The sequence below is a fragment of the Berghia stephanieae genome, chromosome 14, assembly GCF_034508935.2.
Source record: "Berghia stephanieae isolate SIO BIC M18660-M18661 chromosome 14, UCSD_Bste_1.3, whole genome shotgun sequence".
Taxonomy (NCBI): domain Eukaryota; kingdom Metazoa; phylum Mollusca; class Gastropoda; order Nudibranchia; family Aeolidiidae; genus Berghia; species Berghia stephanieae.
The window spans coordinates 13,733,917-13,759,331 of NC_088373.1; the positions used below are offsets into that span (position 1 = coordinate 13,733,917).

The 25,415-nt window shown below is 35.4% G+C and overlaps 1 protein-coding gene across 3 annotated transcripts in view; it reads left to right on the forward strand.

The window, feature by feature from the left end:
• LOC144960101 (uncharacterized) overlaps nucleotides 1–17,840 on the forward strand; it is an 18,370-nt gene extending 530 nt beyond the window's left edge. The window contains exons 1-9 of one of the 3 annotated variants that reach the window (XM_078893057.1): nucleotides 1,946–2,085; nucleotides 4,559–4,795; nucleotides 6,232–6,292; nucleotides 7,158–7,224; nucleotides 7,779–7,810; nucleotides 9,450–9,521; nucleotides 11,153–11,288; nucleotides 12,831–13,001; nucleotides 14,663–17,840. In XM_078893057.1, the coding sequence (XP_078749183.1) occupies nucleotides 4,599–4,795; nucleotides 6,232–6,292; nucleotides 7,158–7,224; nucleotides 7,779–7,810; nucleotides 9,450–9,521; nucleotides 11,153–11,288; nucleotides 12,831–13,001; nucleotides 14,663–15,444 (1,518 nt within the window). In that variant the 5' untranslated portion in view covers nucleotides 1,946–2,085; nucleotides 4,559–4,598 and the 3' untranslated portion in view covers nucleotides 15,445–17,840. Of the gene's footprint in view, nucleotides 1–1,945; nucleotides 2,086–2,117; nucleotides 2,372–4,558; nucleotides 4,796–6,231; nucleotides 6,293–7,157; nucleotides 7,225–7,778; nucleotides 7,811–9,449; nucleotides 9,522–11,152; nucleotides 11,289–12,830; nucleotides 13,002–14,662 lie in introns of those variants that run through there. The other 2 variants (XM_078893055.1, XM_078893054.1) reach the window with 2 other exon arrangements.
• Nucleotides 17,841–25,415: the final 7,575 nt, after the last annotated feature.

The window sequence follows — 25,415 nt, forward strand, 5'->3', positions numbered from 1 at the left end:
AACAGGCGAGGATTTCTGTTTCCGTTTTTGAGGGGAAAAAATTTAGGAGTGATTTTAAAATGTTCATTCTTCTTTCTCAGTGGAATGAAGTGGCATGTATTATATATCATTGGAAAGGGCATAAAATTCTACATACAATGATGCTAATATTATCTTCCTATATCATGATTTTGAGAAATCTTTGAGTAAAGAGAGTATATGTGTTTAAACGCTTATAACTTTTAAACCAGAGATGGTCCTTCTTAATAAAAAAAAAGTCCTCCTGAGATACATATCAAAGTAGCTTCTCTAAAAATTTCAGAGCAAAATATGTTTGCACTCAAAAGTTAGAGCTCCCCAAAAAACAGTAATTGGCCTCGATTGTTTACAGAAGCTGCCATTTTCTTATACCTGTCATCTGCATTTTTTGCCAAATTGGGACCTAAAATTTGCCAAAATTTGCCAAAAAAACCCCCCGAAATTTGCCAAGAAATTTGCCAAAAAGACCAAAATTTGCCCAAAAATTTGCGGAGGAAAACTAAGCGTTTCAGTAAAAATTAACACGCGATACAGAAAAAAATTATATAAAAGACAATATATGAAATTTAAGGACTTGAGAAATGAAATGACTGTGATTAGCGTTGTTACAAAGATTTTAAAGGATCATTATCCGTAGAGAGTAGCTTCCCTTGGTTTGGTCCCAGGCAAAGCTGCAACATTTCTCAAGTTTCGCACTTTTTTTTTCGTTATTTTGTTTTCGCTTCTTTTTTCCCCCCAAAATTTGCCAATTTTCCCAAAATTTGCCACGATTTGCCAATTTTGGGAAATTTGCCAAAATTTGCGGATCGCCCTGATATTTGCGGCCGCAAAAAATGCAGATGACAGTTATACTGATTCACTTCCTGTGGTCTGCTGCGTTTGAGAGATAACTTCGTCAATCCACATCAAAACTTTACATCTTTATATCTTACAATATATTCCATTTATGGAAGTTATTTTTGTTTTAAATTATTCAATTAATTGGCGTTTTCATGTCCATGCATTCATTTTATAATTTACAATTCTCTTCCTTTTTTTTCCGATTGATTTTTCACTGTTGATTTTGACGTTTTTCATCCTTTGACGGACGTCTGTCCAATTTAGGGGAACGGGGGAGCGGAAGTTTTTAAAATCACCTATTTTCGATCATTTTAAACACTAATACACCACCTCAAACATTTATCAGTCCATATCTCTGCTTTATGAGGTCTATTTTAATTTTGAAAAGTTCAAAGTGAACAACTAAATGACGCCGATTCAGTGGTGTATTTGGTCTATCTACATGTGAATAAATATTTAATTGTCGACTTTTCCAAAATTCCAATAGGTCATTCATTTGCATGTCGTGATCTATTTTTCCTTGATTTCAGCTGTTTCAGCTCTAAACTATACCTTTCTCTCTCAACAAATAATTATTTTTCTGTTTGCAGTGTATTACAGATATGTTGAATTACCACATGTAAAAATTTCAAAGTTGTATCTGAAGCCGTTTCTGAATTATACTTGATTATCCATTGGGTTGCTGTGTTTTGGTCACATATTTTCCTATAAGCTTCTATAGAGATTTTTCACAACAAAAAAGCTCATAACTTTTTAACTAGTTGAGATAGAGCGATAATTTTTTCACTTTAGTAATGGTTTCACTCCCCTTTATTTTTCTACGCTAAATTAATACCGATATCACTATTTTGAAAATTCTTGCAAGTGCCTACCCAAAGCCCAAAACCGACAACACCTGTTTTTTTTCTGTTTGTTTGCTTTTTAATTATTTATTCTTTTTAGAATATACTTTTTGAGATCGAATATGACAAATTGCTGAAAAGGAACTAAAAGAGAGAGAGAATTTAAAAAAAGAGGTTGGAGTGGGGGGGGGGGGGTGTGTGTGGATGGGACATTTATCATTTGCAATGCTCTGTCCTGTAAAAAGAAGAGAGAATTTTTAAAAAAAAGTGGCGGAACCAGGATTCGAACCCACAACGTCGATTCTGACAAGCCTCCCAAGGCAGACGGCTTAACCATTTGCCCATATGAAAGTCGACGCATATTGTGTATATGCAGTACTTGGGGGTAACGTATTATCCATCAACTGATTATTGTTGGTTAATTTTATGTTTTTATTGATATTTTATTAACTTTACTTATTTCTATGTGCTTTTCAAAACATTCCATATTCTTGAATGTGGATAATTGTTTAAAAGAATGGAGTTTCAAAAAAGGGTCTGGGAATAAGAAATTTCCGTATTCAATTCCCAGACACCTGTCTGGGAATAACCTATTTTCGTTATTAGCAGACCCTATCTGGGAATAATCACAGCGCTGACTCCGGTGATATCCCTATTTCGGAGTTTAGAAGGTTTGTTGTCTCTAATTCCTGATTTTATTTGGGCATCGTGTAAAGCTGTTAGAAAAGCTTTTCCTTTATACCAGTTACTTTGACTTTTGTTCCTTTTGAATTTGAAGTAGAGTTTTAACTCTACTAATCATATGGCGATTGAAATCGATGGTTTTGATTTTGTCTTTCTCACATGGCACAGAATTGAAATTAGTGTATTAAGGTGGTTGAATAATTGAAACTTATTAAATATCCTTTAAAATATGTATATAATGTAAAAATAAAAATATATATATTGATTTGTGATGGATATAAAGTTATTATATTCTCACTTGGTTAAATTTTAAAAACATGCAGTTTCTTAACTACATTAACAATGATTCAAGGAAATGCTGGGAATTCAAAGAAATGAACACAAAGTTTGGATACAGTCAGACACAATCAAGAAAATAGGTGAAAGATAAGAGAAACTAAAGTTGAATATAGAGCCAAAACATGTGCAGTGAAAGCAAAAGTCCAGGAGGAATATACCCAAGAGAATAAATAAGTAAAAAGACTCATCAGGAAAGATAAAAGAGGCTATATTGAAGAAATTGCAAAACAAGCAGAGATTGCTGCAGAAAAAGGTACCTAACATTAATAACATGAAAGACGTATACCTTTTCACAAAGAAATTAGCTAATAATTTCCAAGAAACAAATAAGCCTATTAGAGACAAACAAGGAAATATACTTTAAACATCAGAAGAGCAGTTGAGAAGATGGGCAGAGCATTTTTTCAACCTTCTCAACAGACAAGTCCCAGACAATTTTAAAAGCATAACACCAGCTAAAGAGATGTCAATTTAATGTGAAAAACCCTCAAAAATTGAGATTAGATAAGCTATATCGACACTTGAGGATGGAAAAGCACCTGGACCAAAGAACATGCCTGCCGAGATTTTAAAAGCAGACATCGATACTTCAGTTGATATGCTACATGAGATATTCACCCAAATATGGGAAGCGGATGAAATTCCAAAGGATTGTAAAGAGGGGATCATGATTAAAATACCCAAAAAAGGTGATCTCACCAATTGTAACAATTTCAGAGGCATCATGTTATTATCAGTCCCAGGAAAAGTATTAAATTATAAATAGAATATTAATGGAGAGAATAAATACTGCATTTGACTCCATATTAAGAGACCAACCGGTTTTTGTCAGAATAGATCATGTGTGGACCAAATTGCCATCCTTCAAGGTTGCAAATTTTCTTTATATTTACGGAATTCAGTATATTTTAAACCCTTTGTATATTTTTCAATCTCCTGCTAAATAAAAAAAAAGTAAGTACATAATGTCTTTCTACTAGAGTTCAACACTCAGAAAGGCGTCGGTCTATGTGTTTGCGTAAAAGTTCAGTAAATTTTGCCTCCTGAATTGACAGCCCTAACCCTTAGAGTAGAACAATCAACTGAATGGAATTCACCGCTACACATAAATTTTATTGACTTAGAAAAAGCGTTTGATAGTCTGGACAGAGAAACTCTATGGACGCTCCTTAATTACTACGGCATCCCCTACAAAATAACCACAGTAATCAAAAACACATATAAAGGCATGACATTCATGGCTGTTTTGAAGTCAAGGCGTCTATATCTGGAATTTAGTAATGTATTTATTTCTTTATTGTTTTTTTGTTGTTGGCTGAAGAAGGGTTTTGAGCCCGAAACGTTCTGTTTGGTATTTTGTTCTTTTTTTTTTTAAGCTGTTATATTCATTTTTGTTTATTACTTTTTACAGTCCACAGCTTCTAGCAGTCTGGTCTCATGTAAGATTTACAGATTTTTGAAATGGATTTTAATTTTCATTCCTGTTTCAGATCACCCCGACATGATGTCAGGTCACATTTCAAAATAAGTTTCAGACCTTTTCAATTTGTTGGATTTGGATTCCAGGCCTTTTTTTTTTTTTGGCTTAAACTTCTTGCACCCATTCAAATTAAAATATTTGTGAGTTAGCACACCTCTTATTTGAGATTTGGGGGGGGGGGGGGGGTATTTATAGTATTATTCAGTTATTAGGCCTAGGGTATTTATAGTTGTATTATTTAGTTATTAGTCCTAGTCTAAAGTGTGCAATTACAAAATTGTGATTTCTCAAAATCTTGAGATTTAGATTATTGATTCATTTAAATTTTCCATTATATTTCAAATCTTCACAACAGAGTGACAAGTGACAAGCAGTAAATTATTAGTGGCTGTAAAATGTCAAAAGACAAGACCCCAAGCATGGAGAAGAAGCGTGCAACAAGAGGGATTGAAATAGACCAGTCCCTGATAAATGCCAGTCGTCCCAAGAGACAAAGGCAGTTGCCAAAACAAGCCAGGGAGAATCTGAACGAGCCCAATATTGTCCGGTGGAGTGTTCAAGAAAGAGAAAAACTTTTGGAGGCACTCTACAGGTTAGTTCCTTAACTTTATACCAAGTGAGAAATGAATATATATGTGTGTTTGTGCGAGTACTTATAAAAAGGCCAATGATATTTAGGTCATATACATTCTGGATGGCATTTCAGGATGTGCAGAAAATTTTGATATATTAATATTATATAGACGTTGTAAGCATAGGTGCAAGATTTCCGGGGTTTTTTTAAATTTTGATTTTGATCTTTTTTCTCTGGCTTTTTACCAATTACCAGATACTCTGTCTGGTTTACAAAAATAAATAAATAATTTTTTAAAATGGAGAAATGAAATTAATTATAAACTTACGGATGAGTCGGATTTAGCTTTGATATCCTTTAAGTCTAACTAACAGGTCTGGATGAGGGTTTTAGGTGATCTCAAACTAAGTACATTGATAGTGTGCTCTTGGAATCAACATCTGTTTCCTATTTGAGCTAATTCCCCTTTGTCTTACCTTTTCTTGGTTGCTGTAATTCTATAACTTTTTACTATCCCATTTTCTTCCTTTTTACTGATGCCAATATGACCTTAATGTGTTGCAAGCGCCGTAAAACCCTTAAACACTTAAACACTCTAGCTGACAGCAACACTTAATATAGATTAGACATATGCCTGTTTGGTGATATTACTCTGTTAACAGCCAGTTAATCATTTTATGATGAGAGGACATGTGGAAAGAGCCTTCTCCAAAGACCCAATTGAACAGTATAGTATGCGCTGCTCATAGGATGGCTCAAACCGTAGTCCTTCCAGTTTAAAATCGAGTGTCATACCACAAGTCCACATAGCTGCACAACAATTATATTCCTTCAATTATATGAACTTTAAAAAATATCTTATATTTCCTTTTATCCTTGACTTAAATTCTATTTTTTGATTCTAGTTTATTCTGACATAATTTCTGATTCTTATGATGGGTTATATTGATAATATTTTGTGTGCCTTGAGCTATATTGTATGGGACAAACGCTATATATATATATATATATATATATAAATTACAATATTATTATTATTATTATTATTATTATTATTATTATTATTATTATTATTATTATTATTATTATTATTATTATTATTATTATTATTATTATTATTATTATTATATTATTATCATTATTAATATTAATATTAATATTATTATTATTATTATTATTATGTTATTGATATTGATATTATTATTATTATATCTTTTCACTTGTCTCGAAATGAGTTATGGCCTTAGATAACTAAAATATTGACTATCTGATAATGATTTGATTTATATTGAAAATAATCTCTTTACTACTGGAGCTTAGATCATTTAACTTCAAAACGGAGGTATTATAGAATTCAAACAAGTTTTAAAATAAGCACAGATTCAGATGCTTGTATGTTGTCATTATTTGTTTGTAATTGCAACTTATTAATGTTTGAACGTTCAATTTTTCAGGCATTCTCACTTTGCGTTTGAGAGTATTTCACAAGTTGTCAAGACCAAGACACCAAAAGAGGTCAGACCACTATGTCTACTTCCTGACCTTCCATAGTACTTACTATGTCTTCTACACCCCTGTATCTGTATTCCAACTTGCTTTCTGTCTTTGTCTTGGAATGTGATTACTTGGTTTTGCCCTGGCCCTGGCGGTAGTGCTTAGATGGGAGGGAAACAGTCAGATGCATAGTTATTGTTTTGGGAGATGATATTTTTTTTCCTTGTAAATCATCTCTGTGTTATATTGTTGTTTTGATTGTATAATGTACGCATTTGAGTGTTTTTCTCTTAGTGGTATCTTGTGCTGGTGTATGGGTGAAACATTGGTGATCTCAAACTAAGTACATTGATGGTGTGCTCTTGGAATCTTCATCTGTTTCCTATTTGAACCACTCCCCCTTCTCTTACTTTTTTCCTCAAGTCCTTTTTATTGTACATCTAGAATCTTTTCACTACCCAATTTACTTCCTTTTTACTGGCGCTGATATGACCTAAATGTGTTGCAAGCGCCGTAAAACTCTTAAACACTTAAACACTATAGTTTACTACGTGCATCATTGTTATCATTATCATTATCATCATCATCATCATCATCATCATCATCATCATCATCATCATCTACTCCTGTACAAGCATAAAGACATTCATCTATTCTCCTCCTCCACCACATCTTCTTTTTTTTTTCTTCTTTATTTTCTTCTTCCTGTTCTTCTTCTTATTATTATTCTTCTTCCTGTTCTTCTTCTTCTTCTTCTTCTTCTTCTTCTTCTTCTTCTTCTTCTTCTTCTTCTTCTTCTTCTTCTTCTTCTTCTTCTTCTTTTTCGTGTAGTATTTTTTTCTATCAATATTTTAAAATCTGAAATTCTTTTTTTTTTCCTTTTCAGGTTGAACAATTCATAACCAGGATGTTAAACACCGCCTGCCACAACTACCATAGTAGACTGGTAGAAGGTAAAATTAAAACTTTCTATTTCTGTGCATGTGACGTTTTCAGTTGCCATGGAATACAGAAATATTCTTAGTTTTAGATATCTGCTACACAGCAGCAAAATGTCATACAATGATCAAACATGATTTTACATAAAAGATATTCATCACAATAAGGCATATGATTTACAGATTCAGATTACACCTAAAATGTCATAGGTAAGTTTTCTATCTTAAAAAACAGTGTTTTTTAAATAGCAGGAATTGAATTTTAAGACGAGATGTACACAAATGCGTTTGCTGACTTATACAAATTCAATTGGCATATACAGTATACGAATTGCGGGTTGGGATGCATAATTTTGTGGTTTATTACTTTTTTGACACGTGTTGTAAAAATCTGTAAATTACACATTTGAATAAATATCCTATGAAATTTTTATAGACAATTTCAAAATTATTTTTTAACAGTTGTCAAAAAAAAAAAAATCTTTAGAATTTGTAATGTGCAAACTTTTATAGACCCTTCAATTTTTTGTTTACATAAGTTACTATAAATTATATTTCATGCCTTTCAGCTGATGCAGAGAAGGGAGCAGCACCTCTGGAGGTGGGTGTCATTATTCATAGTACATCTGTTTACAGGGGGCGGTGATTTAGTTGATTTATGGGTATTTGGGAACCGTGGGTCAAAGTCTGCCCAAAGATTTCAGTTTACCTTGATGGCTAATAAAAAGTCCTGCCAGCTAGTCCAGTAAATTGCTGGCCTGATTTTCCGCTGATTTTGTCGTGTCCAACATTTTTCAGTGAAAAGAAATGCACATGATATGGTTTTAGTTTTAAAAAAAAAAAAATAGGTCATGCTACCTTTGCATGATGTACATCAAACTCCTCCATAACTCCTTTTGTTTCGTGTAGTTGTAGAAGAAGGTGCACTTGTTGTCTTCAATTGATTGGCCATTCTTGTTTATAATTGTCCGTTTTTTTTGTGTTTAGAGTAACCTATTAACAAATTTGATTAGGTACTGCAGGGAATGGCATCACTCCATCAGACATGTGGTATAAACATACCTGCCAACCCTTCCACTTTTTGGCGGAATCATTCCTATTTTCACTTCTTTTTTTTTTTCTACTATTCTACCATTCTCTCTTAAATTCTGATTTTCAAAAATGATGATAATGGTAAAAAATAAATAAATGGGAAGCTAAAAAGCTGAATTAAAAAAAAAAAAATGGTTGCCAAAAGGGAGATAATTAGGAAAATTAATTTCACTCCTTCCTAAAACATGTGATATGTAGTTTTGCCGGCTGTGCCCAAATATTGTCTTTGTGTATTTGGTGGCAAAGTTGGTGGTAATTTTGATACAGAATTATCCATTGTGAAAAAATTCCTATTTTTGTCTCAAATTCCTATTTTCTGACGTTCTCATTCCACTTTTGGAATATGAAGGGTTGGCAGGTCTGTATAAAGATAAAGATGGAAAGGAAATAGAATTAGAACAAGGTGTTGTTCTTCAAGAGAGTTCGGCATCATGTCTTCAATTAAGGCACTTCACACACATTACCTAGCTCGCTAGACCCATGTGAATTAGGGTCTCACTGAAGACATTGTTGAATATTACAAGAGTACCTTCATGAAACTGTCTCATGTTAGTTTTATGAATCTAACAGATGACTTAAAAGTACAAATGAAGAAGAAAGAAAAAAAAATCCGTCCCCAGGCAACCTGTTCGGATAATGGAGACATTCGGATTGTGGAGTTTCGGACTAGAGAGACGCGACTGTAGATCTCAGGATTCTTCATCTTAGAAAACTTCTGTATTTATCTTGTTTTTTAAAATTTTATTGATGTTTTAGTGATGCCATAAGTAATTTTGACATCTGAGAGCCTTTAAATGGTATTTAGTGCAGTTCTTTATAAAATTTCTGACAAAGACTTTCATTTCCTAATGACTTATTATGTAATACATCAAGACAGATACAGGAATAATTGCAAAAGACTGATTTTATTTCTTCATAAATGAAATGAAAGTTTGAAGGAAAATATTGATTTTGAAGTCAATTCCGATGTCTTAACATTCTGATCCTGCTTTGCTGGCATTATGGGTTGGCAACTCAGCATTAATCCTGTTGGAAAAAAAAATGGCCAATTTTGGCTTTGTACTGTTCTTAACAGTGACTTTATCATTGCTATTGCTGTCATTTTAATTTATTTATTTATTCATTATTTCTTCTCTTGAATTCACCAGTTGTGGCTCGCCTTACTTCATGAAATTGTGATGTCAGACAAAAGGATTGACCACTCCAAGCACTATACCAAGGTAAATCACTGCACTCTGATTGTCCTGGATACATTAATTAATGAAATGTTTAAATTATATGTCCCAGCCAGAAATCTGATAATCAAAGTCTGACAATCACATTCTCTTGAAGCCAAAAATGACTCGTAAAATTGGCGAGCATGTGTTTGAATATTCAGCACCCCTTATCTGGAACTCCCTTCCAAGATATATCAGCGACAGTAGTGATGCAGATTTCTTTTTAAAACGTGTCTTTTTAATATGTAATACTGTAGAATTGTATTACTTTGTTTCATACTACATGTTTGGTTGGTTGTATGTTTGAGTGAAAATTGTCACATTACTGTTAGGCGCTTTGAGCTTGTTGAGATACAGGGTAAGGCGCTATATAAAAACCATACATTATTATTATTGTTGTTATTATTATTATTATTATTATTATTATTATTATTATTATTATTATTATTATTATTATTATTATTATTATAAATGCAATTGTTAGTGGTTTGTCTCTAAGAATGAGAAAAGGTGTTTGAGAAACGGTGCCAGACAAAACAGAAAAAAAAATTATTCTCCTATCACTTTTTTATTAAATTTCGAAAAGTAGAAATATAAAATTGTGCAGTTAAGTGCTTTCATGAACACAATTGAACAAGAAGTCATAACTCATTCAAAAATCAATATAAACAAATGACATTTTGCATGTTAAAATTGCATTATTACGTGCAACATCTTTTATAAATTCTGCTTTAATTATTTAATAATTTTGACATATTTTTCTTATGTTGTCAAAACATGAGTTTACAATCATTTCAAGGGACTCGTTTAATTGTAGTGTGTTAAATACAATTTGGAATGAAATTTAAAATATCGTGTTCTATATCTTTTCCTTTTTGATTTGTACAGAAATTTTTTTAAACAGTTTTGTTACCGTTGGTGGCCATCTTGGATAGGGGGGGGGGGGGGGGGGGGGGAGAGATTTTTTAATAATCGCAAAGCATTAACAAAATCAAATAATTAATTTAAAACTCTTTGCATTGGGATGATTTTTTGCATGTATCAGGTTAACGCTATTCACAACTTTTTATTTCTTAAAGAGTATTGAATTATACTTTTTTAAAAATATTTATAAATAATTTGATACATTTTGGAGTTTAAACACAAATTTTTGGTAATATTACAAAAGCCATAACTTATACATTTCAAAAAAATTTTTTAAAGTTTTGCATACATGTTCGTTAATATATTTTCTTTGGAGTATAGAAAATTTATACTTTATATGGCTAGCTGGGGTTTTTGGAGGCTATTTTTGATATTTATTGAAAGCATACTGTGATACCCCTTGGAGAACATATATAGATAGTATGCAGATAACGTCCCTCAGGCCTTTGTTATGGTTTTTGCCATCTGCGTTTGTGAGTTGTTCTCACTAAACTGTATTAACCAGACTATAAAAGTTCATGGTTACACAGAGTTTGTGTGTTGGTCCGTTATACTTCCGGATGGCAATGTTGTGAACTCCTTGGCCTAGTGCATTTTATCTATATGTCAAGTTTCACTTGTTCTTTTTTTCACAAAATGAAATATTTTTTAGCAATCCTACATCATCATTAGTATAGTGTATTGTTATATTACCAACTGTTTCAATACAGATCATGAGTGTGATCGGCCGAAATGAGCCCATGCCTGAGGACAGCGGATTTGAAGGGTTAAACTGGAGGAATCTGTACCAGTTCATCTCAGACTTACTAGCCGATAAGGCTGGACTTCCAAGTCTCACTAATATGGGTCAGTGGTTACACACACACACACACATACACACACACTCTCTCTCTCTCTTTCTCTCTCTCTCTCTCTTTTTCTCTCTCTCTCTCTCTCTCTCTCTCTCTCTCTCTCTCTCTCTCTCTCTCTCTCAATGAAGGCAATCTTTATTACTTTTATCGTGTGCTCAAGTCATTGGTTACATTGTAACATGTGCTCAAAATGACCTACATAATAGAAATTGTTCACAATTTTTAAAATATATCCAACATCACAATAGGTCATGCTCTGGTATGGCAGTTTTTTGCAAAATAAAATCCAAAATTTTGCAAGCAAAAAGCAACAGAATTTGCAAAAAATGTGATTGAATTTTGTAAAAAAAACTGACAATAAATTCATAGTCCCAGGTTTACTCCCCACTGATTTTCACATCTCAGAGTCCCAGGTTTACTCTCCACTGTTCATTATATCCCACAGTCCAGGGTGCACCCAGGTTCACTTCCCACTCGTGTCTACATTCTGTCTTTTCCTCGAGCTCATTCCCCACTACTGTCTACAACCCAGGGTCACCAGGTTTCCTGCCTGCTAATATTGACCACCCACTATCCTGGGTTTCATCTCCATGGATGTCCATCTCAAATGCCCCCTGGTTCAATCCCCACCGGTGCTCACCAGAGTCTCTGGGTCAATCCGTACTTAACTTTGATTTGTTTTATTGAAATAACACACGAGGGCCCTCTGCCTGCCTCTTTATCGACTGATCAGAAAATAAGCAATCCATTAAATAACAACCTATGGCGATTATGATGGAGCTCTTTTCGGTAATGATGTTACTGTGAAAAAATTGCTGTGCAATTATTTCCCTTGTTACAGTGAAAAAAAATCCTTTCGAAAAACAAATATTATATACAAGCAGAAAACTGCACAACTGACGGAAGCTACTCCCACACACTTATAAAATCTCAAAAAATTGCAAAAAGCTGCAGATTTTATGGCCGCAATGCAAATTTTCTGTTCTTTATCTAAGTAATCTTCATTGATCAACCAATCTTTCTGGTCAAGCGGTGTAGGCTTTATTAGAATTCCACTGTATTCAAATTTGTTCTGGTTACATTGAAAAAGGATCATTAAGGATAGTCAATTTTGCTTTTTGTCAATTAAATATTACAGTGAATGACATAATCAGTCGGATGGTGAAAAGGTTTGAACTGAGATATTGCCAAGTTTAGTTAGCAGGTTAATTTTTATCCAAAATGAGTTCTTACCATAAATGATTAAATCAACCCTTTTTGTACATCTTCGGGAAATATCAAAGCTTAATTTCACTTCTAAATATTTTTACAGCTAGTCAAGTTGAAAAAGTATGAAATTTGAGAAAAGTTGCTGGATACCTTTCCCATACATCTGACCATATCTTTATGAAAAATCACCCGATCACCAAATAAAGATTAAAATGCTCTGATGAGCCTATTCAGAAAATGCAAAAAAATGCAAATCCAAAATTGTCACCTTCCGACGGACTATGTCATGCACTGACACAAATGTATTTAAATCTTTATTTCCATCCAGAGTCCCTTGTAATGCTGGACATGATGCACAACCTGGGTGATTTGCTACACACATCGGATACACAACAGCAACGTAAACTGTTGGATCTCAAATACCAGCTCTGCAAGTGGCAAATACAAAGCACAAGAGGAAGCGGTGTATATACTGCTTTCTATTCTGCAGTCAATAATGGTATGTGGTCTTGTGGTATGACACTCGCTATTGGATTGGAAGGTCCTGGGGTCGAGCCTGGCTCTCTGCATAGTTGAGTCCTTGGAAAAGGCTCTTAACTCACATTGTCTCTGTTTGGAAAAAAAATTGTAATATCGCCGAACAAGCGTAATGTCTCGTCCTACATATTACATATTGCTGTTGGTCAGGGACCCTTTGTAAAGCTACGTGGATTTTGAGCAATATATAATTTTCAGTAGTTAATTAAATGATCTTTGCCTAATATTGGTCATTTTCTGGGTGTTTGCATTCTAGAACAAAACCATTTCAGTTTTGCTTGGGCAATGCCTTGCATCCTTTGTCAAGAGGAAGTCACTCACTGGGCGGGGTCTTCTGGCCTCTCATGGTGGGCAAGAGGTCACTTGCTGGTCAGGGTATAGGCCAAAGACGAACAGTTTCCATCCTTCTCTCTCCTGAGCTAACTTTTTTATCTTGTTCCATGTCTTATTACTTCTCTGTATATCAGCTTCTTTGTCTCCATGTTCCCCGTGGCCTTTCCCTTGATCTTCTGCCCTGAGGGTTCCAGTCCAATACTTTCTTTGTAATAGTGGAGTCATTCTTTCTAAGGATGTGGCCAATCCACCTCCAGCGTCTTTTATTTGCTCTCCCACTTTTTTCTGCTGGGTTCTTTTCCATGCTTAATTATTCGTTCTTAATTCTATCCATCCATTTTATTCTGAGTAGCTTGTGCATGCATCTGTTTACGAAAATCTGTACCCTTCTTATACATGCCTGTGATGCATTCCAAATTTCACATCCATACAGTAGGGCAGACTTCACGTTTGAGTTGAATAGTCTTAGCTTTAGTCGAAGGGAGATATCTTTAGTTCTACAAACTCTGTTCAAAGATATGGATGCAGTCTGTGCCTTTCCTATTCGTACTTTCACCTCTGCTTCTGTGCCTCCATCCTTGTCAATTATACTCCCGAGAGAGCAGAAAGTGTCTATATCTTCGAGTTCCTGATATTTTAATGATCTTAATTACTAAGTTATTGCTTTGTTATTTTTATTATTCTTTTTGTTGTTGAATTAAAAAAGTAAGATTTTGTAAGGATTTGTCTTGTGCATATGTCTGGATGAAACTTTAAATGTTTCAAGTCTAGATTGCTCCTGTTCTATGTTAGAATTAGTCCTCTCGTCTCAAGTTTTTTCTTTGGAATTTTAACTGATTTATAATTTTTTGACCATTCAATTATGCCCTTTTTGCTGGGACTGAAATAATCTGTAAGTATCACAAGTGCTAAGACAACAAGCATTTAAGGAAAAGTATGAGTGCGGCTATGTGGTCTCGTGGTATGACACTCGGTTTTGGATTGGAAGGTCTTGGGTTCGAGCCTCACTCGGCGCATAGTTGAGTCCTTGGAAAGAGTGCTTTACTCGCATTCTATCACTGTACTCAGGTTTAAAATGAGTACCTGACCGTTAACAGCGTTGTCTTTGTCCAAAAAAAAATTGCAATATCTCCTAACTGGCGTCATGTCTCATTCTACATGTTAAGTGTTGCAGTTTGTAAAAGCACTTTGAGCACGTTTAGTGGATATTGTGCTATATAAAAGCTAAAGGTTAATGAGTATTAAAAAAATTTAATTTACACCCATTTTTTTCAATCTTTCTTTCTTCAGATTTTTCAAAAGTTGAATATAGTGAGAAGAATTCACAAGCATCAACATCATCAACAGCAAGCGGCGGTGAAAGCACATTACAACAGCCAACATCATCTGCATCAGCAGCAACAACAGGCTCATCTTCATCGATATCAACCTCGTCGTCTGATCTTCAATCCAATCTAAATCAACCTTTTCATTCAGGGCAGTCGTCTGAGATCCAAGTCGAGATACAGATACAGCCCTCATCATCCTCTTCCTCTTCAACCGCTAAGTCAACCAAAGCAGAGACTAGCAATGACCAATCTGCTGAAAACCAAGAGCCTTCAAATCCTAACACCACACATTCTTCTTCTTCTACTGCTCCACCGCCAAGATCATCAGTTTTGAATTGTGACAAAACTTCTCCGCAAGATATAGCCTATGCTACCCCAAGAGGAAACGAGTCAGAAATGACACAGAAAGCTTCTTTTTCTCCTGCAGCAGCATCATCATCACTATCCCAATCAACACCCCAGGCTTGGAACTCCACAAATCCAACCACATCCAATACCAGTAATCAATTAAACACAGATAATATTGATAACTCGAACACTGAGCTCAACGCTAGTAGCATTGCCCAGTCAACATCATCACAAGGTCGCGAGGAAGAGAACAAGTACAGCGATGATAATGATGACGATGAATATACTGACCCACTGCCCAAACTGTTCAGCCTCAATCCCCTGACTATTCCTCCACACCTTCTTGACATTCGTCCCAAAAATATTGAGAATGACATCCCTTTTATTATTAGGTGATGGGAGGGAACTCTTCTTTGTTTTGTTTTAATCACAAAGTAGTAAAGCTGACATCCCTTTTGTTATTTAATAATGGGTATTTTACTAATATTTTTTTTGTATTTATGTAAAAAGACTAAAACTAAAAGTCTCTGTTCATTTGATTTATGTATGGAATTTCTTAAGTTTACCGTGATGAAGCCTGCAACTTTTTTTCCCTTTTTGTTTTATATGTCAAGTAAAAGGAATGATTTCACACATTAAGAATTTAATCCTGTTGAAAACAAAATTTCTTCTTTTTCATAGAATAACAAAGTGACCATTACATTTTATTTAAGATGCTCTGAGTAAGAAGAATCAGAGCCATAGACATTGATGGTATACTCTTGGAATCTACATCTGATCCCTATTTGTTCCCAATTCCCCTTTGTCTTACTTTGTCTTGGGTGTTTTGATTGTAATTCTAGAACTTTCTACTATCCCATTTTCTTCCTTTTTACTGGCACTGATATAACCTAAATCTGTTGCAAGCGCCGTAAAACCCTTAAAAAACAAACAACAAACAAGACCCATAGAAATAATACCATCCAGTCTTTTGCTCCTTTTTCTCTTGCGTTTTTCTGTCACTGTCATTGTCCTGGAGTGAGGTGACTTAGTTTTGCCAAAGCTCTGGCTGGAGACCTGTCTGGAGTAAACCGCTGGGTGAGATGTTTTTTTCTAAGAGTGAAATATATTTTCTTTTTAAAATTCATGTAAAGGATCTGTTAGTGTCTCTTTTGACAATGATCCCATTCCTTAAGAAAAGGAGATCGGTTCTGGGAACTCCTCTTGGGAAGTATTTATGTATTCCAGTCTTACTTTTTTTCTTCAGCATTTGTGACCCAAAAGTGTTGCAGATACTGAACTCTAAATCTGTCTGTCATTTTGCATTATGCACAATCTTCCTTTTCTCCGATATTGAACATATAACACTAAAAACTTAACTAAATAGCTGTGTCTTCTCCTCTCATATACACGTTTTTCATCTCCCATGCTTTTCCTTTCGTGTCCTGGAGTGAAATTACTTTGTGTTGCCCTGGACATGTAGGGGATCTTCAGCTGATAGGGAAATAGTCAAATATATGTGACCCACAGATTCAATCTGGTATTATGTTGGAAATTTTAAAATCCCTATTCAATGGCCAATATAAATCCATAATATAAATTGTGCTTGGCTATAAGGGGGGAAATATTTCTTGGAATACGGCTGCTACAACCGGGGTGTGAGTTGAAAGTTTAGTGCCCAGTTGAGGAAAACTATGTACCAAAGAAGAAAAGAGGAAGGCATACATGCCACACATAACTTATAGGGAATGGAAATGAAGTGGAAGTAGGCGAATTGCAGGTATTGTGTGTACTATTGACGTTTCTCTGTGAATTTGTTTATCCACAACCACAGGCTAGTGAGAGGCGCGTGACTGACTGATCAACATTTTACACTTAGGCCTAGTATGTTTCGTAGAGTGGGTGATTAGGTAACTATCCCAATGAAAAGTGAGATGGTTAAGAGCTCTATGTGAAGCCCAAGGCTAGGACTGTTCACAACCGGAGTTTTGAAATGCACTTAGTGGCTGTCAGTGGCACAGTTTTGGAATGGGTGGAAAGGAGTAAGGTAGCATTAATCATTGCATTGTTCCAACTCGCTTTGTGTCCTGAAGTAAGGGGAAGAAGGGTGAGGTATGGTGATTTTTTTATTTTTTTATTTTATTTTTTTTGGGGAGGGGGGGGGGGGGTAACTTGGAGTGGGTTTTTAAAAAAATTCCCACAGTATTCAGGGCTGAGAATCTTCCGCCTAAAGGCGGATTTCAGCCTAAATGGTGGTTTATCTCCGCCCATCACCATCACTATTCCGCCTTGTTAAAAGACTCACCACAACCACTACATCAACACCCCTATCACCACTACTTTTACAACCACCACCTGTACTACAACAACCATCACATCATCATTCCTATCACCATTACTACTACAACCACCACCACATCATCATCACTACCACCACCACCACCACCACTACAGCTACAACCACTACTACTACAACTACCATCACATCATCATCCCTACCACCACTACTACAACAACCACCACTACATCATTATTCCTACTACCAATACAACTACATCCTCCACCACCAAATCATCCAAATGTGACTACTACAACCACCCCACATCATCCCTACCACAACTATTACAACCACCACCACACCATCATTCCCAACACCTCTACAGCTACAACCACCATATTTCACAGTGATGCCAATCTTCCGCGGATCCGAGGAATTCCTCCTTTTTGGAGGTTCCTCCCTTTTTTCCTCGGTTCCTCCCATTTTCCCTCGGTTCGCAAAAAAAAAAAAAAAACAACAATAAAACAAAACAAAACGAATTATAATTTAGCGAATCGTTGAAACAACGAAGCTTATTTTTACACATTTTCATATATCACCACAACTGCTACCTTAACCATCACACAATATGATCCTTGTAATCATTGCAATATGATGGTGATATCACAAAAAATATAACTGCAATATATACATGAGATTTTTAAAAAAAGTTTTATGTGTTTTATGACCCCTTCACCTGATCTTTGAATGGATAATAAATGCTCCCAAATTCATGGGAATTAGTCCCAGATAGCCTTTTTTTGGCACTTAAATTTTTTTATTTTTTTTCCGGGGCAGCATGCCCCCGGACCCCCCTAGTAGGAGGCTGCCTTCGGCAGCCTGAGCCCGCCTTTGGGGGGGGGGGGGGGCATGATGAGACGTCGATCATTTCCTCCTTTTTCATTTTTTTTCTGTTGGCATCACTGATATCATCCTTATCACGACCCTACTACAACCACCACCACATCATCATCCCTACCGCCATCTTTTCTTACTACTACTAGAATATGTTGTAATTACACTTTGAAATTCCTCCAAGTGGTGTCAGAAATTATTGCGAGACACATTTTTGATTGCATCTCAGTAAATTTTTAATGAAATTCAAATTTATACGTTATCGTCGCATAGATAGGTCTTGAACTCCATTTTTGTGACCAGTCATTCTCACCCCTGAACCATCATGACATAATCACCACCTCTACCACAACCACCACCACTACGACAGCAACTATCACATCATTATCAGTAACACCATATCCACAACCACATCATCACTGCTCTCATTGTAATCAGTACCACCTCTAGTGCAAGCACCACTATCACTATCATCTTCCTGGTGGGATCTTTTGACTTGCATGGATCAGAGTTGCTTTCTGTCTTTGTCTTGGCTTGATCCTTTTCCTGGCCGGATTCATTGGCACGGAGGGAAACAATTATATGTATAGTCGTTTTTGGGAGATGATATGTTTGTCCTCGTATATCATCTCTCTTTTGTGTGACGTTGTCCTAAATTGTGTACAAGGATTCTGTGCTTGTGTCTTGGTGAGACTTTTAGGTGACCTCAAACTAACTACATTGATAGTTTGATCTTGGAGTCCGTTTGTGAGCCCTATTTGAACCAGTCACTTTTTCTCCAGTGCTTTTGATCTTACTTAAATCTATATTTTTTACAGCCCCATATATATTTTCAGTGCCGCTGAATGACATACAAACATATACACGTAGACACACAAATCAATTAAGTTCACTCAGTTCTTAAGTCTCGTTAATTTTTCACGTTCATCTTTCTGTACTCATTAGTACATTCACTTTGAGCTCTCTTTCTCTCTCTCTGTCCCTTTCTCTCTCTCTCTCTCTCTCTCTCTCTCTCTCTCTCTCTCTCTCTCTCTCTCACGCACACAAATCAGTAAAGTGCACCCAGTTCTTTAGCCTCGATAAGTTTTCACTTTTCATCTTCATGTACTTAACAATGATACACACACACACAAATCAGTAAAGTGCACCCAGTTCTTTAGCCTCAATAAGTTTTCACTTTTCATATTCATGTACTTAACAATGATACACACACACACACACACACACACACACACACACACACACACAGAGGATTCAATTAAAATGTTAATTTCTTGGCAATTGCCAACATGAAACATACGGTAACTTAATATTTACGATTAACAAATAAAGCACATACACACCTAACAATAAAGTTCACCAGTACTTTAACCTCGGTTAGTTTTGCACTTTAATCTCTCTGTACCTATCACTATATTCACTTTGAGCAGTCTGTCTCTCTTTCTTTCTCTCTCTCTCTCCCATCCTCTCTGTCTCTCACTCTCTCTCACTCACACACACACACACTCATACATACACACACACACACACACACACCTGGGTGGGGTTCCTGACCTCCGATAGTGGGCAAGGGGGTACATACTATGTCTTCTATCCCCTTATATATGTTTTCCAACATGCTTTCTGTCTTTGTCTTGGAATGAGATTACTTGGTTTTGTCCTGGCCCTGGCAAGAGTCCTAACTGGAAGGGAAACAGTCAAATGCACAGTTATTGTTTTGGGAGATGATATTTTTTTCCTTGTAAATCATCTCTCTGTTATGTATTACTATATTTGTTATTTTGAATGTATAATGTAAGCATTTGAGTGTATTCCTCTTTGTGCCAGAATGAGACTTATAGGTGATCTCAAACTAAGTACATTGGTGGTATGCTCTTGGAATCTACATCTGATCCCTTTTTGTTCCGTTCCCCTATGTCTTACTTTTTCTTGGGTGCTTTAATTGTAATACTAGAACTTTTTACCATCCCATTTTCATCCTTTTTACTGGCACTGATATAACCTAAATGTGATGCAAGCGCCATAAAACCCTTAAAAACAAACAAACAAAACACACACAATATCTTTCCTTCTGTCAGACAAACCTAAATCTATAAAGTGGATCATATCCTTTTCACATCAGCCATCATTCTCTCTTTTCACCTTCAAGTACATACACACCTTATCACCACCACCACCACCACCACACAACAATATAACCACCACCACTTCTGCAACCACCACCACATACATTATCATTACTGCCACCATCATATTATTACCACCACACCTACTATTCATTTTAATATTTTATACGTCATAAATTGGTTTTGGAACTTTACTTGATTTGAAACAAGGGGTATTAGGATGATTATAGATCTCAATAGATTATATTTTGTTTGCAGAAATTCCTGTTTAAGCATTGAAATTGTTCGGAATTGTTTCTGAAATTTACGTGAGCCAAATTTTAAGTTGGCGTCTCTGGTCAACTTGAAACAATGGGATGTGGGCATTAGTGAATCTGTGAATACGGGAGATGTATGTAGCGACTACCACTACTACTACTACAACCATCATCACATCATCATCCTTACCACAACTACTACAACTACCACCACATCATTATCCCTACCACTACCATTACTACAACCACCATGTTATAATTACACTTTCAGTTTTTGAAATTCCTCCGAGTGATGTCAGAAATTGCTGGGAGACAGATTTTGGATTCCATCAAATAAGTTTTAATGAAATTTAAATTTATAGGTTATTTTTGCATGGATGGTTCTTGATCTAGCGCTGAAAAATTTCCTCCTTTTTAGTGACCTGTCATTCTCATCCCTGACAGTATTGGTTCCCTTGAAATTCCGTACACATGGATATAAAGGGACTCTGCGACCACAAGGATTTTTTTGTAAGTCCCACAATCTCCGCCGTATCCAAGTTCCATTGTATAAATCTGAATCAATAAGAGGTAAAAGGCCTATGGGATAGACCCTTGAATGCAAATCTTTTAATAATAGCAAGACAAAACAGATACATGTAGATGGGTGGTAATGTAGGGCCGTGTGAATTTAGATGCCTGGAAGTTTTGTGTTGTCAATCTGTTTGATTTAAGTTTAAAGTGTTTGGGAATGTCGCTATTGTACGTTTTGTAAAGTTTTGTGAGCCTCGAAAACTAACAATGTCCAGAAATCTGAAAATTTAGAGTTTTTCACTTTGATAAATTTATAATTAAAAGCTATTTCCTCCGAAAAAACCCCCAAAAAATTAACGATTCATATTTTTCACTCTAAACTCTATATATGGAACAAAAGTGTCATGTCAAAAAAAATGGTTCCAATCCCAATGTAAAACTGGATACATACCTTGTGTAAGATCTGGTTACAGAGTGATGGCATCTTATCTTGTAGTCTAAATATATTGGTCATGTCATCAATAAAAATCATCCATCCTCGCTCTTTTATGTCTCGTAATCTTAAGAATCTGCTTATCCATCCTTCCACTAAAACTAAAATAATTCTGCCACCTTATGATTCAATTTGTAACTTTTTCATTCTTAGTTGTCTGAAGCATTGGTTAATATACACTTCCAAGGAGTTTGGAACTGGAAGAGTGGAAGGTGTGACGTCCAACTTCTCTGCCTTATAGATAGGATGATGCCACTCGGATCTTGGTTATTGCTTTTAGCCAGCCATTTTTATGAGGAGTTCTCACTAAATTCTATCAATCAGACTATGAAAATCAAACAAATTTATGCTGTAACCAAATGAAAAATTGCCTTCATGGACAATAAAGATATTATTATTATTATTATTATTATTAAATGTTTAAGATTACACATTGTTTTGTGTGTTGGTACATTATATCCGGCTAGCAGATGTTATGAGTTTTTTTCTTGGATAATTGCAATGCAACAATTCAACAAACATCATCTAAAATCACACCCATGGTCACACTCTTTCCTTGTACTTCAACTTCATCTCTTCGTTATTTAGGCAGGCATGTAAATGCTCATTTGCGGGTGGTTGGATGGGAGCATCACCCTTGAATCATATACCTATGATGTTCGCATGGGTGTACGATCCGATAGTGATGTCGTTTCTTCTTCTCTTTACTAGCCTATCCTGCTTCTTTGGTTTGTGATTGTATTTTTGACAGGGGATATTTTTTTTCCTGTAAATCTTCTGCCTGTTTGTTCTTGGTTATTTATAATTTAGCTTATGATATCTTTAGGTTATGATTTTGATTTACATTTGTACTATTTTTGTTAGATTGCTTGTTTTTTTGTTTCAGCGGTCTCTCATATAACCTCAATTGTGTTGGAAGAGACCTAAAGCAACAAACAAACAAATAAATGCTCATTTTTTAAAAAGCTTGGAGACAATAATGGCATACTAATAGATAAGATACGGAGAAAAAAAAAGTAATTACAATATGATGATCATAATAAAATATGACAAACATAGGGAGACGAGTGATGCCAGGTGGACATTGCAATGACGAATCTTTTTTGGACTAAAAAGAAATTGAGATTTTATATAGTGCAATATCCACTAAACAAGCTCAAAGCTCTATACAAGGGTGTCCCTGGCCAACAGTAACGCTTATCAAGTTGGATGGGACACGACGACTGTTAGGCAATATTATAATTTTTTCGGACAGAGACAACGCTGTTAATGGCCAGTACTCATTTTAAACCCGAATACGGTGAGAGAATGTGAGTAAAGAGCCTTTTCCAAGGACTCGGCTATGCGTCGAGTGAGGCTCGAACCCAGGACCTTCCGATCCGAAAACTAGTGTCATACCACAAGACCACATAGCCGCACTTGGTTCAACAAGGGTGCCAGTTGCTCTCTTTGAACTTTCTCTGTGTCTGGAGGCACTTATACTTATGTGACTTGGGTACAGTTAGTGCAGCGCCATATGGCAGCTCCTCTATCCAAACTACTAAACGCCTGGAACACAGCTGAGACTGGTTTTTCTTCAATTCCTTACTATTACTAAGAGCTTTGTGATACGAAGTATTGGCATGTCGAGTCAAACAGAATTTGCCTCTACTCGACCACCACCGTTATTCAACTGTCGTTTGCAAATCAAGCAATAACAAAGTCCAAGCTCTGTCTGCAATCAGACAAAAAGTTACAGAGCGAATCTCTCTCTTCCAGCCAAGACCACAAAGGTCTAATTCTGTTTTTAAGAGACCCGTCAAATTGCCTCGATATTTGCTTTGCGATCAATGTAAGTCTCCATCATTAAAAAAAAAATCTACATAGGTTATCCATAACAAAACAACTGATGAAAACAATTTCAGCTTACTTTATGGTCTATCTAGGACAGGGAAACAGTAGCGATAACAACGCCATAAAAAATATTTTTTTAAAGCCATTGAGGCGCCTTCATGAAAAAATACATCGAGACGGCTTTGTGGAAAAAAAAAATAAAAAAAAAACAAAAAATAAATAAATATATATATATATATATATATATTGAGGCGCTTTGTGGAAAAATAAAAAAACATTGAGGACTGGCTTTATAAATTGAGTAAACGCATTATTCGCAATATAGTTTTTCAGTTTTCTAAGCAAGCAGCGAGCTGATTTCAGATCCAAGACCTGTGACTGGGTGGAGATCCTAACCTCCCATAGTGGGCAGGGAGGTACATACTGTCTTCTATCCCCTTATATCTGTTTTCCAACAGGCTTTCTGTCTTTGTCTTGGCCGGAGTCCTAGCTGGGAGGGAGACAGTCAAATGCATAGTTATTGTTTTGGGAGATGATATTTTTTTCCTTGTAAATCATCTCTCTATTACGTATTAATATATTTGTTATTTTGTGTGTATAATGTAAGCATTTGAGTGTATTCCTCTTTGTTGGATTTTGTGCTTGTGTCCGGATGAGACTTATAGGTGATCTCAAACTAAGTACATTGATGGTATGCTCTTGGAATCTACATCTGATCCCTATTTGTTCCCAGTTCCCCTATGTCTTACTTTTTCTTGGGTGCTTTAATTGTAATTGATGGACACAATATAGTGCTAGCAACTCTAAAGTCCCATAGATAGGAGTATACTTGGAGCCACGTAGTAGCATGCTTTAGACTTTCAACCATCATTGTCATTGCTATACTAATACAATTGAGAAAAAAAAGATGTTTTTAAATTTTAAAATATTCTTTTTGAGGTCTCAGGTTTGAGAGTTTTGACCATATGGGGATTTAACTTAATTAATCAGTATGTGTGGTGAGCTGGCAAACACCCATTGGAAGTCGGAAAAATTTGAATCCCATCTTACTTCGTATTTCAATAGAGGTACTATTTCAGGTCAAAATGCAGTTTGAATTTTGTAATTACAATTTAAGGGAGGGAGTCAAAAACTTTTTCAAATGGAGAAAATCGCTTTTAAAGACAACATTTACATATCTATTACGTTTCGATAGAGCTGAGAAAAATAAAAGTATCTATAGATGCTTTGCTCTTGGCTAAGAAGCTTACAACATTGCCATCCGGAAATAGAACGGACCAACACACAAAACTATATGTAACTTTAAACATTTATAGTCTGGTTAATACAGTTGAGTGAGAATTACTCATAAACATAGATGGCAAAAGCAATAACAAAGACCTGAGTGACCTTAACGTTATTCTATCTATAAGCTTCAAATTGTAATTAGTTTGATGGATAATAAAAATGAAGAAGTGGAAAAAAAATCATGCAGATAACAATTTTTCACCCTTATTCGGACGTATCTCAAAACTAGCTCGTGCACCATCTGACGAGTTTTGCCAAATCAGCACACATATATCGGGAGATGCCCTTAGCTAAAATAAAAAAATCCTGAAAATTTTTCTCATAAAGAGCATTATATGTGAAAAAAATTCATGCTAAGCTTCTCTTCATCAAATGTATCACCCTTAAATCATAGAAAATGAAGCGGGTGGTTGGATGGGAGCATCACCCTTGAATCATATACCTATGATGTTCGCATGGGTATACCTACGATCCGATAGTGATGTCGTTTCTTCTTCTCTTTACTAGCCTATCCTGCTTCTTTGGTTTGTGATTGTATTTTTGACAGGGGATCTTTTTTTTTCTGTAAATCTTTTTTTTTTTTTTTGTTTGTTTGTTGCTTTAGGTCTCTTCCAACACAATTGAGGTTATATGAGAGACCGCTGAAACAAAAAAACAAGCAATCTAACAAAAATAGTACAAATGTAAATCAAAATCATAACCTTAAG